The sequence below is a fragment of the Rhopilema esculentum genome, chromosome 9, assembly GCF_057945365.1.
Source record: "Rhopilema esculentum isolate cy_ngs chromosome 9, ASM5794536v1, whole genome shotgun sequence".
In the NCBI taxonomy this organism is placed as follows: domain Eukaryota; kingdom Metazoa; phylum Cnidaria; class Scyphozoa; order Rhizostomeae; family Rhizostomatidae; genus Rhopilema; species Rhopilema esculentum.
Genome location: NC_142823.1, coordinates 6,552,491 through 6,568,740, shown reverse-complemented (window position 1 = coordinate 6,568,740; position 16,250 = coordinate 6,552,491). Strand labels below are relative to the sequence as shown.

Here is a 16,250-nt window from a genome sequence, read left to right as displayed (position 1 = left end):
TTTAGCCTTACTTTTTTTCAAAAAAAATTCTGATCTTTCCTTTTCTATTTTGCCTTCAAAATTAATGCTAAGAATGATAGATCCTTAATAGGACTCTTTAGGTCTGCAATCCAACCTATTTCAAATTGTTTTAGCTCCTAAATTTCCCTCCATAAAATTGCATCTTTTCTAAGCCTTTAGCCTTACTTTTTTCAAAAAAATTATGTATCTTTTCCTTTTCTATTTTGCCTTCAGAATGAATGCTAAGAATGATAGATCCTCATTAGGACTCTTTACGTCTGCAATCCAACCTGTTTCAGATTGTTTTAGCTCCTAAATTCCCCTGAATAAAATTGCTTTTTTTCTAAGCCTATAGCCTTACTTTTTTTCGAAAAAATTATGTATCTTTTCCTTTTCTATTTTGCCTTCAAAATGAATGCTAAGAATGATAGATCCTCATGAGGACTCTTTAGGTCTGCAATCCAACCTATTTCAGATTGTTTTAGCTCCTAAATTCCCCGCAATAAAATTTCTCTTTTTCTAAGCCTATAGCCTTACTTTTTTTCGAAAAAATCATGCATCTTTTCCTTTCCTTTTTTTGCCTTCAAAATGAATGCTAAGAATGATAGATCCTCATTAGGACACTTTACGGCGCTAATGAGGACTTCTGCATTTTGTATGCCTATTGAGATTGACAGATGGAAAGATTGACTCTTCATAGGTCCTAACTTATTCAAATTAGCTTTCTTTTAAGAAATAAAATTCTCCAGGAATCACAATTTCTTCGAAATATTTGGTACAATTTAGAAGCCTTTGCTACTATGATTGGGGCTAATAAATTGACCTTTATACCTGATAATGTGAAAATTGTTATGACTAGCTACGAGGCTGAACTGAAATATATTTCTTTAAAAAGTGTGTTTTTTCAAGTATTAAAAATCCTTTCCTAGAACATCTGACTATGGCAGAAAACTCGAAGTCCTGCTGACATAAGGGCCCTGGACACAGTGCTAAGTTTTCCTTGATGTGAATACAGCCCTGTCTGATTCGCCTTTGTGTGAGAAGTTCAAGTTTGAGAATATTTTTCCGTACAATGAGTCATGCAACATCACAAGTCATCACAACACATTTTAAATTAACAAAGGTAATTTTATAAACACATTTCATGTACAAACCTTATCTATTAGCATAAATACTTCGAAAACAGAACAAAAAAGTGAAATGGATAATGGATCCTTTTGATTTGACAGGAATGGACGATTATCAAATAATTTATGAAATGCAATAACCAAAAAATTGCAAACAAACTTCTACTTTTGGTAACTCTTTTATAAAGCAACTGCAGCATTGCACTCTCAACTATCATCCAACAAAAAGTTAAGCAAAAAACAGTATTATTTTGCTATGGAGACTAACTTTAAAAGGAAACGTGTAATCCAAGATTTTTTAATCTGTAAGACAATCACGCAGCTGGAAATGTTTTTCAATCTTTGGAAAAGTTTAAATTTGTTCGATCAATGTCTCTTAGGTTTCTAATTGGCGCCCCTTAGCTAGTAAATTAAAAATAAATTTGGGAAACCTTCGATAGTTTCGGCTACCTCATTGATAGGAACATCCCAAGGCATAACCCTAGGTTAGGGTTAGGGTTAGGGCTTGATTTTTTAAAGAACATCACAAAGCTACAGTTTTAAAGAAAATAACACTGTTCTAAGGTATGTATATCTTGAAGGTATACAGTATACCATAGTTTACTACAATATCTATAGCCAAACTACAGTTTACTACAGTATACTAAAAAAGGATATCTCGATCCTCCTATTGAATGACTACAATTCTTAGAGTTAACGAACGTTATTTGGGAATCTGACCATTAAGATTCATAAAGCATAAAATACAGTTTGAGTTAACAGGAGCTTGTGTCCTCAAAGCTTGTTTCAGTCCTCTAACGACTGCTCAGAGGAAAGTGGGAAATTAGATAACTTGGTCATAGAACTTGCGCTTATAACATCTGTGCCAAGAACACTCTCTTCTAGTGGCGGTACTTAAATTGGTTATAGGAGGGTTCGTGTCTCAACTTACGTCAACAGGTTCTGCATTACATACTTTACAAATCGATGAACATGTACTGAGCAAGGAATGATCAGGTCATTTTTTAGACTTGCCTCCAAAGAGCGGTATTACTTACATAGCACTAAAATTCACTAAAATTCAAATGGTGCCAACGAGGTGTGGCTCCCATATTTTTCATAACTATTATTCAATTTGTGAGTACACGAAAGACTAACAAAATCTGCTCAATGCTGCAACAAACGAATGTAAAATGGAGGAGCAATGTTATGAATTGCACAGAACAGTGCTTGAGGATTCATGCACCCAGTTCTAAATGTTTCTGTTGACAGTGCAAGAAAGCAATGTCACTTGGAACAGGTCTTTGAGTGGCATCTTTCCTCGTTTTCGGCTGGCCAACCGAGGCATCTCAATGAAAACCTTGGTTTTCATGAATTTGTATTGCATGCAGTCTAGCTGCACGAAGGAGATCTCACATTCTGTTTCATTGCGCATGTGCACTAGACACAAACCGAGAGTGATCCTGTGACAGTATGGAATGTTTCCCTTTTAATATCCCGCTAGTACCTTAAATAAAACGAGAACCCTTAACGAATATCGTGGATTTACGATATGTCTGGTATGATATAAGGCTTTTATGATTATAGTTTCTCAAGATGTAATATCTCGTAGCTAGAAAGACTATTTAGTTAGCACGATCCATAACCTTTTGAGACCGTCACTGACCAAAGTTTATAACGATACCATGACTACGACAATGTCCATAAAAAAGTCCAATGCCTTGTTATTGAAGAGTCAAAATCTCCTCCCCCAATAGACTCTTTAGGTTTTCGAAGCTTCCTATAATGTTGTAAAGATGACTGCATCTGACTTCATCGTTATAATTGATGCGACAAGAAGCGAAACATTAGGATGCTACGATCGCATCAACCATGCAGAAGATATTGTATGTTATCTTTAAGGTACTGGGAAAGTTCATAATCCCATACCTTGTAAGCACGATAATCCAACCGCTGAATTGGGCGTTATTCATTTCATCAGATAAAGGTAGAGAAGTGTTTCAACAAACCTTTATCCCTGCTAGAATTTCCATTCGTATCAATCAACCGGCGATTGTGTGACGGACTCTTTCTTGCCCTCTTCTTTTCACACACTTTTACTCTCCGTGGTTTTGATCTGGACGGTGAAGTCACCTTTCCGCCAACAATTTTCAACTCCACCGCAGATACTTCAGATTGACATGGCCTATTACGGCTTTGACTTCTCCTTAAAAGAAAAACATATAATTCAATTTCAAAATATTTGAATTCATTGATAGTTGTAAGAAACTGTATGGTAGGACTTACTCCTTAATTGTTGCTGTTGTAGTCACTTAATGTACACGTTGACGTATGCTTTAAAAATTAGATTCAAATGTGATTAGAGACGGTGGCGGCGCCAGCTACTGCAGAGAGTGGGAGGGTAATGGGTGTTGCCCATGAGACCACGACCTTTTTTCCTCGCTTCAGTGCTTTGTATCAGGTCAAATTTTCTTAGGAAATATGATCTACCCCTATCTAGTGCTTTTTAATCCGTTTTTAGACGAAATATGTAGGACATGATTCGACAAAAGTGGGGGGGGGGGGTGATTACCCCCCATGCCACCCCTTGGCGCCGCCACTGATTAGAGAAGATATATTAGAACGGGTCGAAGTTGGAACCTAAACTAAAATTTACGTTATAATTGATCGAAATTATACAATCCTCTATTGGAATTAGAATTGGAGCCTAAACAATATATCGTTGTTTTTCTTATCTTGTATCTGTAGTACCGAATTTGAGCCACCAGCATATAGAAATTTCTCACAATAATGCTCTGAAAAGTAGAAGCAATTTGCTTGGGCCTGCTTTGCAACATGGTAAACAAACAAAAGTTACCTTTTATTCAAACGGCACCAAAGGAATAAGAGAAGGACGTCAGTGAAGAAGAACGCAGCCACAAGGGCTCCCAACCAAATTACTAATGCCTCATTCTTTTCTCCTTTGAATTCTGAAAAATAAATAATATTCAATAAACTTCAAATCTGTCAACTAGCGATTTGGAGTCAGCTAGCTGGTAGGGAATAACTTAAGATATTATCAAAAATGCTGTTGAGTCGTGTATACCATTGTAGAAAGCATTCCGAGCAGTCAAAATCCTGGGGCAGTTCTAGCCTATTCTTGAATCTTTAAAACTCTTGGTTCAGTTGTTTGTTCAAAGAATTTTTAGCGATTCTTTGGAGGGAGGCTGTTAAAATAGCAGAAATGGCGGTGGACCCCCTTGGATGATTGTTAAGGGTAGGCTCCAGTGTCTACACTTATTGCTCATTAAATTTTCTGTATTTCCACACGATTCGAGAGATTTCTGTTCCTATTATTTCTTCAGGCTTTAGGCCTCTCCACTTTGAGTTTCAAGATGCCTGAGGTCTGATAAAATCTTATATCCAAATATCTCTATAAAACGTTGATCCAAATATCTTGAACAAAGCTGCCATCTAAATATCAGCAATCATCATTTCGTCATGTGAGGTAAGCTTTTTTTGAAGAATGCAAAAAAAAATTTAAAAGGCGACTAGTAATCTAGATAAAAATCACGATGTCTCGAATAAAGCAGATGGTCTGCGCGATGTTTATTCTCGGGCTCGTGGCTTTCCTTATCAAGATTAAATTCGTGAGGTATTGGCATAGAAAACTACTTTAAAAATGAAGACACTTGTATGGAGAGGCATTTATGTCTAATTAACTAAAGACAAAATAAAGATAAAGCTGTATCTTGCTTCTAACAACGAGCATTTAATTAAATTAATGTTCAGGAGAACACTTTGCTTGAGGATTGTTATTTTTACTGTGTTTTGACCTAACATAATAATTCAAAACACTGAAAATTCTGTCATTTTGTCTACATATCTTGACTATTACAACAAAGATAATTATCACGAATTCCGGATTCCACATTCCGTGTTTAACAGGGACCTTTTGAGTAAGTTTCTGCTTATGTGACAGAAAAGGGAAAATGGTTGAGTACAGTAGCAGCCCGCATAAAGAACTTGTTTTTATATGAACATCGAGGCTGAAATTTAACCTTTAAAACCCCATAATTAAGAACCCCCAGGAGGCTGAAATTTGAAAAGGTTCTTATAAATATATATAAGAGAAAAGGGCTTTTAGAGTAAACCAGGTTATGGTTTGTTGAATTCTAATTGGTTAATCAAACAACACAAATTCATTTGATTGGTTGAAATTTAACATAAAAAGAGTTGGTTTAGGTGTGTCCATTGAAATTCTTGCGGTGGAAAAAATTGTTAATGCGTGCAAGGCCTGTACGTATATAAGAACCTTGTTAAGACCCTTTTAGATTGGAATTTAGAATAGCAGCCTGTTAATTAAGAACCTATTCAGGCTGCCAGAGAAAAACCTAGGTTCTTTTATGCGGGTTTCTACTGTAACTGGACACTCAGAAGATAACAACAGCTAATCAGCAAATCTTTAGATGAAACAATTACCACAGTTTTCAAATTGACTTCGTTTTGATGCTAGGAATATGGAAAACATGAAACAGAATAGAATAAAATTCAAACCTTTTTCATATTTTTGAGATCCTGGCGAGCAGCTCGTTTCTGAATCATTCTTTGATATCTCATTAGAAATTTTCTCTCCAAGAACGTGTGTTGCAGCGTAGGATGTTGTGCCTATGTTTGGTGGTGCACTGGTTGAAGGTGTGGCATATACCTTTTTAACTACTGTCGTTTTCGTTGGAGATGAACAGCTACATGAGACCCCTGTTGTCACTACAGCTGTCTTTAGAGTCTCTTTGCAACCTTTTTCTTTCATTGTTATGGTTACTTGTGTATAACATTTAGCTGGTGGTGGCGTGGCAAATGATGGTGTTGTTCGACCTAAAATGTGCGGATAAAAATATCGGATAAAAATTACCATGGTTTTTTATGTACCAAATGAAAGGCCTGTATTAGCTGAAGAAATATTGACTACTTTTACTATCATAAGCATAATATTTCAAAAGTTATATATGACCAAAAGCAATTATTGACGTCATCGATCACGTGACTTCCAGAAAATATTTTTTGGGCCCATCTCGGAAAATCAATCAGTTATCGATATACAACAATACTCTGAATTCAGATTTGATATTAGACACTTGCTTACTTTTTCACGACAATTTCCCTGTCTATAGAGATCTTTTAGAAATTTTGCACGCAATGTGAACTTGAGCAGTCTTAAAAACATGAAAATCTTTAAAGGAGGCCCATAGTTATAAACCTACGGTGCCCTAAAAGTGCATTACGCCCGGAACTACGGCATGATGTAGAGTATTTGAAAAAAGGTATAGGGAATAGAAAGATGGCACTAACTTATGTAAATAAAAGCAAACAAAGGAATGACAAATGCTGCTAAAGCAATATAATTAATGGGTAAATTAATAAAAATTTTCTTTCAGATACTTTTCTGAAGGTGTTTATCTTCAAATTTCGATTAATCAAAAATAGTACCTTCGGACTCAGACATATAGCTAAAGTATTAATGAATCAAATTTTCCTTACATTCTATTTAAGTTGTATCTTTATAAATAACAACTTATGCCTTTTCAAAATGGATTATTTAATAAAAGATTAGTTGTTATACTATAAAAGATTGTTGATGACGGCATGGGAATTCAAAATACTGGACGTGACCCAGCCGACAGCCAGGGCATAAATGTTTTCGTAAAATTATCTCTTAGGTCACTTAAGTTTTATTAAGTTTTTTATTGTTCGAGCTGGCAAGCATTGACCGCAGAATATAAGTAATTTAGGCAGGCCAAGTACATAACGATTAAAAAAGTATTTTGTTATGCAAATGGAAGTATAAGGGAGCACCAGCCATGTATTTACGAAAATTGTATTTACGCATTATTTCCCGAAATCGCAGAATGATTTTTCAGCATACAGAAAAGACTGTGTTTGTCTAATAGTCCTCTGATATTAAAGTCATGCCTTCCAGGGCAATTGAAGATGGTCAATTTCCTTAGAAGAACGTAATTTTAGTCACCAGAATTTGATAGCACTCCTTGAAATATCTGTAGTTTCATAAATACAAACTTAACTACTCATAAATTATCTACCTAGGCAGTCAATGAAGGATAAACTAAACTATATCGCTGAAGACGAGACTGAAATCTTTTTCCAATTTTTCAGAATGTTTCAAATTTACGGCCTAGTCGCCCTCTTTTTCAAACGTTTCCCATTGCATCGAGTTGATAACCCTCATGTAGGCCTTAATGCAAATGATAGCCCGCAAGCGTACACTTAACAACCAAACCAATTGTTATTAAACTAATCGAACAAGCATTGCAACATTGAAAAAGAAGACTTGTACTGTAAAAATATTTTTCACGAATTTCAGTATTATTCATTTCGATATTTTAGTAGTCCCTCCTTTGCTCTTTTGCATATACCCTAAAACCAAGTCACAATGCTTCCAGCATAGATCCTTAACCTTATGACAAGTCGAGAACACACTACAGTTCCACGGTTGAGAACAGGAGGAATGTTATCAAAGAATGAAGTAGTTTTGAGGAAGACAAATGCATAACTTGACAAGAGTAAAGAAAGTGAGAGAAATTTAAAGTTGTGCTTTAACTTTTCTTCTTCCCTGGACAAGATTAAAGACTAACCAATAGAAAATTGCATTTCTAAGAAACTTCTTTTCAAAAGATACAAGGATGCATTTCGAGGAAAATTTCATCCGGAGGAAGTTAAGGCGTTTTCTAAGCCTCAATATGACTGCAGCACACAGCATGAAAACGAGAAAGAGCATTCGATAAATGGGCAATAATCTGAATTTTCATTGTACACCTCTTACTTTCAGAATTGCTACTGTACCACAATTTGGCTGAGCAATAAGTACCCTTACGCACGTTATCAGACAGGCGTTATCTAAACCTACGTAAATAAAGATATCTTGTAGATAAGAGGTCTCCTTGTAAAAAAATTTTAATCAACCACAAACTCACCAAATGATTGCAAGGCGAGACAATCTTAAAAATGTTAAAAAAGCCATTGGTACTGCAAGGTGTAAAAATGTGGTACAGAAGATAGGGTTACGAAAATGCGGAACCCTAGAGCTGTACACTACCTTCATCGAAACAAAAACCCGAGAGTTCGCCTTTCGCACCGGAATCGTCAGCTGTCTGAAGGGTTAGTAGATACCGATTGGTCGAAAAAGAGCCAATCGAATACAGCATACTTTTCTAGCAGTCAAGTACCAGGAAACGACACTTGACTCATGTTATCAATAATTCACATTCTGGGTAGCGTCCGACGAAGAGGTACTTTAACTATTAAATATGGTTGTTTGACATTGCAATTTCAAAATTTGCTCAAGCTATGATAGGCTTACTCGGCGGGGGTGGGGTTCAGCTGCACCTCCATAGAATTGAAAATATCTTAAAAATTTACAGCAAATCGGGTAAAAAAACAATACTCGAGCAACTTTTTTGGAAACACAACGGACAAGCGCCCCCCATTTGTTGGCGCCCGTTTGCTTGTGATAATTTAGTATCGAGAATGCAGTGGCAAACTTATAATACCCAAAGTATAACACTAATCTCACAACTCACCTCCTTTTAAAGGATATGCTTTCCATCTGGCGCGGAACCCTTTATTTGCAGTAGTCTTATCAGAAACGAAAGTTACCAAAACCTTGTTATTGTCCGAAGTGTACCCGGGAGGGAGCCGCTCTCCGCAATACCTTTTAGTCCGGTCTCCATCGGCATTTGCTATGAATACATAGTCATATAAACATTTTTTGTTTGTCTCTATTTTGAATTCTGTAAAGTTCAGTTTTATAACTGTGCCTTGAGGTGCACTGATCACCCATAGAACCGTCACATTGACTGGATAGGTTGAAGGGTAGTTCGGGCTTGTGAAACTGCCTTGCTCTCCCTGAAGTTCAAAGTTGATGGCTGAAAAACAAAAAAGCTGCATGTCAGTTTCAGGAAGATGCTACGAGAAATAATATTGAAAATAATACCTTTTTTACTAATACACACCAGCATGAGGCAATTTTAGAGATTGCATCATGGAATTTTCTGTGATCACAAGAGTGGCAGGCGAATTATTATTCGTTATACAAAATTTTCGAAATACTTATCTATTATGAGAACTTTGAATTAATTATGCATCTATGGATGACTTTTGAGATGCATTTCTGAGATAAAAGATGTAATTACAGTATATCTCCAAGAATGAGGACCTATGAATTAAAGAACCTCCATAGTGGCGTTCTTTGATTAAGCCCCTTGTATTGTTTGTGCCTGACAATAACCCAAAAATCTGTATTGTCAAGAACCTAACAATTTCGTGCCTCGGATAAAAAATTGAATTGAGATCCCTTTTTAAAATATTTTGCTATTTTAGCACCCCACCTGCTCCCAAATGAAGGGAAAATTCCCCCCATGAAATAAGAACCTTTGACCCTGAAATGACCTTATGCACTTTATATGTATCTATGTGTACCTTTAGAATAAGTATCAAAAATAATATGGTGCCCGAAAACTTAATTGTTTCTTTGTGGAACCATCTGCAAAGTCATTACGAATTTACAAGTTCCAGCATCTCAAAACACAAAAAGTTCCAGCATCAATTCATGTTTATTTTAACCTTCTTCAAATAGTACAGTCCAAATTGACTTGCATTCAATATCAGGGTTCATTCTAGTTTTTGCAAATTTGCTTTGCTCTTGCTCACAAATTGGTATTTGGCAGGTTTAAGACAGGAACTTTGCCATATAACCCATTTATAACGTAATCTCTTTAAAGCCAGAGAAACCAGGGGCACAGAGGCAAATGCCCCCACATTTTCATAAACAGAGGTTAAATACCTATTTGCAAATCAAATAGGAGCCTCTATTTGGTAATAGGTTAGTCCATATTGAAAATGCTTTCAAGTCGATGAAAACGTTCAATCTATTTTTGGAATGTATGGTATCTCAAGAACAACTACCTTGGTCATTCTTGACTTTAATTTTTGCGATAATCTTAAGAGCAATAAAGTTTATATCCGAGTTGTGAATTTTTTGTTTAGTATTAAACTTTGTCCCGTACAATAATGTTTATAAATTGTGAAACTAGCGTAGGCTGGTGACTATAAACAATTCCCTAGTGACTTTTCATAAAGATCACAGAGAGATAAAACATGGTTTTATGTCTGAAATAACATAAATATCACATTATGAAACCTTTTCTGGAAATATTAAGTCTCAGAAAGTTTTATCTCTGCCAGATTTTCTGTCGACCACAAATATTATACAACATCGCAAGGATATAACTCACTGAGTTTAATACGGGAATGCAAGTTTGCTGAGTTTAGCAGTGAAAATACCAGGATGTAACTTAAATGTTCAAGAACATAAAAGGCAGTATCCACAAATGTGATCAAATATTCCCAACCTGATGAAATGTCAAGCATAGGAAATGAGAAAATCTAATCTGCTTTAAGATGATGAAAACTAAGGAAATTTATTTTGTCGATTTAAGTACAGTCGTAAGGTAAAAATTTAGCTTATATAACTCAATTTTCAGAAGTTCATAACACATCACTCCTGTCTGAAATTATCGACTTTTCAAACTGTTACGCAATTTCCATTTTTCTTTAACGTTGAAAAAATACTCGTGGACTACAGATCTGAGGGTCTGTGATTTGAATACCTGTACAATTCCAGGCGTAGGAATTACGAGGTATGGTCACATAGGGGGGAAGAACCAGAACACTGCCCGATGAGTCCGGCTTCTCAGTGTCCTTTAAACTACCTGCCGAGCTTGGTAGTGACAAGTACAATAAAATGCAATACAATAAAATTGACCCGTGAAAGGTTACGCAATTTTTTAATAACTTTTTATCGTACCAAAATATTCCAACCAAAATTAGACGACATTTCTATAAATTTTGCATTCTTACTGCTGAGAGTGTAGTCAGTTTGGGACTTCAAACTGGTTATCTTCAAAACCCTTTATGATTTCAACGAACACTCATGAACCCAATGGCAGGGATGCTGTCCTGCAAACCTAGATGGGGCGCTGTGTTGAAGGCAACTTCTTTAAGGCACACCCATGGCCGCAACAATTTCCACACCAAACATACTTGCGCTTGTTTTGAAGATTTTGGGACATGTAAATGAAATATTTCAAACTTTTCATCGACTTAAAAATAATAAGAAATAATCAACAGACCCATCAAAGATGACATTTCACTGTTAAATTTAATACAATACAATTGCATGTTTTTTCAGTGTAAAGCATGTTTTTCATAGGTATTGACAGAAGAAAGAATGTCTCTTAAAATTAATTACATTTCCGGCTCAAGAACGACAAAAAAACAGCTAGGAAATTGGTCACTTGTTAAGAAGGGGTTAAGCCCTCCATAATCTAGTTGCTAATTTTTATAAGAATTATATGAACACCAAGGCTCGATATGCTAATTATCGATTTTTACATTCATGTTGGCAAAACAGAGCAGACTTTATCGACAAATCGACCGTGCTGCTAATGTCATGCAAAAACTGTTATTCAGTAGTTTGATAATGAATATATAGCAGGTAGTTTTAGTAAACCAATTAAGAAATAAGAGCGAAATTTAAAACACTCGAGACTCAAATTTTCCAAGAACAAAAACATCGTGCTTCTGCAGAAATTATCTGGTCCTTGTAAAAGGTCTATTTTCAATTAACCGTTCTGGCTATCTTTAATTGTCTGGGTACACTCCTTTCAGCAAATTTCTAAATTCTTTCCATTCGTACTTTCAACCTCTCACTGGGCGGAATTGGTTTTTGAGTGATCTTCAAACTTTTCAGACACACTGTCAGGTTCTTTGATATTGTTCAAATTAAATGCTGACAGATATGTTATCAACATTGTCAATTACTGTTTAAGAATGTTTCTTTAGAGAACTTTAAAGATTACTAAACAATTAACTACGAAGATTAAAATTCTGTCATTTTATGACTCAATTTCTCTTGTTATACAACATACAATTTATTAGCAAATTAACATTATCAAGATCCTACGCATTCGCCTGTTAATATATTATCTAATATCAAATTTTATCATTAAGATTATCTTTTTTTGTGTCTATAGGTTCTATAAGATACTAAGTCGATTGTACTGATCAGAAAGCTCTTTCTTCTTTGTTGCTTCATAAATCGATTTCATAGATACTCGATAGGAACTTTCACGAGGGAATGACTAGAATCGAACGAGTCTAAACCCACAATTTTTTAATTATTATTATGAAAATGGAAAATCTTTAGAAAAGCAGACAGGCTACTTTAATCAGGTTTGAAAATATTTGCTAAAACAACGTAGTTTCTTCCAGTCCTTGATTCAATTTTTGGAGCGATGGCAACACAAAAGATGTTCGCCCTTGTAAGGGAGATAACATTTAGGTACCGTATCGAAAAATCTGAGACACGATGAAACAATATTTCACTTGCCCTTCTTCAAAATTTATGTTTTTCTACAATTTTTCTCATCCAGCTCACAGATGTAAAAGCATCGTTACTGCGCATGCTCGTAAGACGAACATTCTTGGTCCCAGGCCTTTATTGCATTACTTTAGTTCGTAATCCCAACGTGAGTAGAGATATTTTCCAAGGCTTTTTACTAAATGACAAACTATTCCAATTTGACAAAAAGCGATTTAGTCATAACTTTCTAATGGTCATTGTAAAAGGTTTTAAATTAAATGCAAAAAGCATAAAGCTTAAATTAAGTTTTACCAATACCTTCAACTTTATCCTGAAAACCACAGTTAACATTGTCCTTAAGTTCTTTCATTTAATGACATATTGGTATGACCAAAGGGCCTAATCATTAATATACAGCTAAGGCCTATTTGACAGGCACAAAGCATCGTATTACGCTTATGGTTTTATGGGCAACGGTCGTAGATCCAATTCATTTGAGCAAGTCATTGGGCTGTAAAATCACTGCTTTTACCATCAAATTTCAAATCTAGATTATACTTAGCTTATACAGATTTCACAAAACTCATTTCGCCAACTAAATAACAATGCAACTTGGTTTTTATTCAAAGAATGATTACAATTTGTCTTTAAAGCTCTTTTGCTAATCTTAATCATCTTTTCGATTATAGTTGAGAATCGTATTAAGAAAAATAATCCACAACATAGCTATGCATTGTTTTGTACTGTCTAACTTTCAGGGTATGAATGCAACTCCAATCAAATATTGTTTAAGGAAAACCTTTTTAATATGAGCGATTCTTGTGTAGTGCAGCTTTGTCAATTTCCGACTTACAATTTGGGAGTTTTAACTTAGCTGTACTAAGAGCGTTCAGGGAAATTTTAATCGCATTCTACAAATGGACATAAGACTAGGATCAGCCATAAAATTTGGATCAAATCAACAAAGTCATTTCGCTTTGAATGAATTTGCAGAAAACAAATCATATTCTTTAAGCGACAGCGATTGAAAGGGCGTTGAAAGAAAAGGAAAAATGCATGGGTGGTGGACCTTTCACTTTAAGATTTATGCAATGAAAGGGTTAAGTTGAAAGGGGTAGGGTGGCAGGGTTTTATCGATCACGTTATTAACATAAGTGGTTTAACAATGATGGATGGTATTTTAAACTCATACCCTCAAAATATAACGAGACAAAATTTGAAAGATCTTTGTTAGTTTTTGCTTTACATGTTTCAATTTTTTATGAGAAATTACTTAAACACTCCTTTTTATGAGAACAATTTTTTAAGAACACGAGCCTAAAAATTGGTAAAAAGTTAAGAACAAAATAAGAACAAGCTAAGGCTGAGCTACTGTAAAATGTAATTTTAAACATCGTTTCATCTCAAAAACAAGGATTTTTAGCCATGTGTGGGTGCTTTTTTGGTGAATTTTAAAACTTTTCGGCAAATGAAGGTTGTCTCACTCACTTTGTTGGCAAATGAGGCCTGAACAAAACCCTAGAGCGAAAAGGCTAGCAATTGCACTGCTTACACCCTATTAAATTAAGAACAAATTAAGAATAATCCAGTCTCAGGTTTTCGAAAAAATTAAGAACAGTCAGCCTGAACCAAATTTACTGGTTCTTATAAAAAAACTGTATTTGTCAATTAAATTTTACAGATGGGAGGAAGAACAATAAGTAAATAATCAGGTGACTTCAGATGTACTGGACCTTTTGTCTCTCTAGATTGAGAAAGCGACTTATTCAACACGATATTCAAAACTTTCTGGAGGTCTGCCAACCTTTTATAGTGTCATTCTAGTTTATATGTTGTGAAATTTGCGAAAGATTGTGAAAGATATGTAGGAAACGAAAATGAAATGCGGAAGAAATTCAACCAATTTCGATCTCTTAAAATGTGTTAGTTGCGAGTGGTACTTTATCCAAATGAAGACAATTTAATAAGTAAACAATGTATGTGTCAAAATACGACATTTCGAGCACTTTCTCTTTGCCAAGTGATCTATTACTCCATGATTTAAAATTTCATAAACACAAAACAAACGAACAGATAAATTTATTTGATAAGCAAGTTAGTTACTGGCAGCTTTGGCTGAAGGGACGTAACACATTATACTATAAACAAATTTATACTGCATATATACAGTAAAAGCACATTGTTCAAATATAGCTGATAAAACAAGGCAGGTTTGTACATTCTGCAGTATGGAACTTAGCTGGATGTTTATTTTGAAAATACGTGTATTCGCAAAATATGAGTTCTAGTGTTTGAAACCAAAACAGAAATGTGTTTATTTTGATTCCGATCTAGAATTTTCTATTTTGTACATACATGCCAAAAGTATCTGTTGCTTTTCTTGAATTTGATACTGATCAAATACGAAACGAATTTGACAAAGTTTTTAGTCATTAGAGTGTCTGAGACGCCCATTTGCCGCTGATGAAGGAGTTAAAAATTAACCACGGCACTACCATTCGTTGCGATGGCAAACAGATTGATAACTCGAAAAAGTTCATTGTTTCTGTTTTTATTGCATCTTGAAAAACAACTAGAGATTGTTTAAATCGTAAGTATTGTTAACAAAAATACAATGTATTGAAATACTGCAGTTTACATCAATATCGCTATTTGAAAATATCGAGCCTAGAATAACATTCTGCATTGTATATCGATACACTTGCTTCGGTTGAAACCCGCTGTCAATATGCCTCCTTTGCGGTAAAATTCTTGCATTGAGAATGCTCAATTACTAACAAATAGTGGCTAAAATATCAACGGGATAATCTCGGACACAGCAGACAATGCAAGGTTTATTCTTACTCAATACATTTCTTTATAGTAATGGATTAATCGAACAGGCTGCCTGAGTGGCGAGGTACTTACTTTTACTGCAAGCGAATGAAACGAAGAAGCACTCCAAAAGGACCACATGGACAAACCAACGCATTACCACCATTATTCGGCGCGCTAAACTTCATTGAATAATGAATATGACATATGCAGAGACCAGGAAACTAGACAAGAATGTAAACATAAAAAGCGGCTTTTTGCAGTGTATTTACCGAGCATAAACACGCGGAATTGCCACAGCCCGTCTTTGCCCAGATCAGCGAAGAGATGTACACTGCTCTCGACAAATGACGGTTTTCTCAGAAAATCAAATATTGAACCACAAAAATGACGGAAACAATTCCACTGGACGTCGTTGTTTACAAACTCTACTAAAAAAGAACAAAGCTGCCACCAAAGGCCGTGACCCTAGAATCTAGAGATTAGGTGCATGAACTCAACCAAGTTGTGGCCATTGAAAAGGACTCTATAAAGCTATCAAATAAATGATGGATAAAAGTCAACAAGATACCTAATGCAGACATGCCTTTTCTGGGATTACAGTAAATCATAAAAGGCAAACTTATCGATTTAAAATCTATGACCTGGCTTAGCCATAATAGGAATGTGATTCTGCCGATAGATTGAGCTAACAGTTTGTTATCTGTAGAATGAAACAAAATCAAACATGGTATCTACATTCTATTGAGTCTCACAGAGGGTATCTGACGAGCAAAACTTCTGGCGGCCTCGGGGTCTCACAGAGGGTATCTGACGAGCACGTGTGACAACATTCAACCACTCTCCATTTATCTTGGTCGCGAAGTTGTCAGTTGGTCAAAGAAAAACCTTTTTACAAGTTGAAGATGAAGTAC

At 35.3% G+C, this 16,250-nt stretch overlaps 1 protein-coding gene across 1 annotated transcript; it reads right to left on the bottom strand.

The window, feature by feature from the left end:
• Positions 1-1,077: 1,077 nt before the first annotated feature.
• On the bottom strand, positions 1,078-15,978 carry LOC135689242 (uncharacterized). The gene is made up of 6 exons (XM_065206401.2): positions 15,430-15,978; positions 8,681-9,025; positions 5,643-5,960; positions 3,964-4,075; positions 3,116-3,312; positions 1,078-2,613 (listed from the first exon to the last, which is right to left on the bottom strand). Exons 1-6 carry the CDS (start codon positions 15,500-15,502, stop codon positions 2,531-2,533), a joined length of 1,128 nt encoding a protein of 375 aa, XP_065062473.2. The 5' UTR covers positions 15,503-15,978; the 3' UTR covers positions 1,078-2,530.
• Between the last annotated feature and the right edge of the window lie 272 nt (positions 15,979-16,250).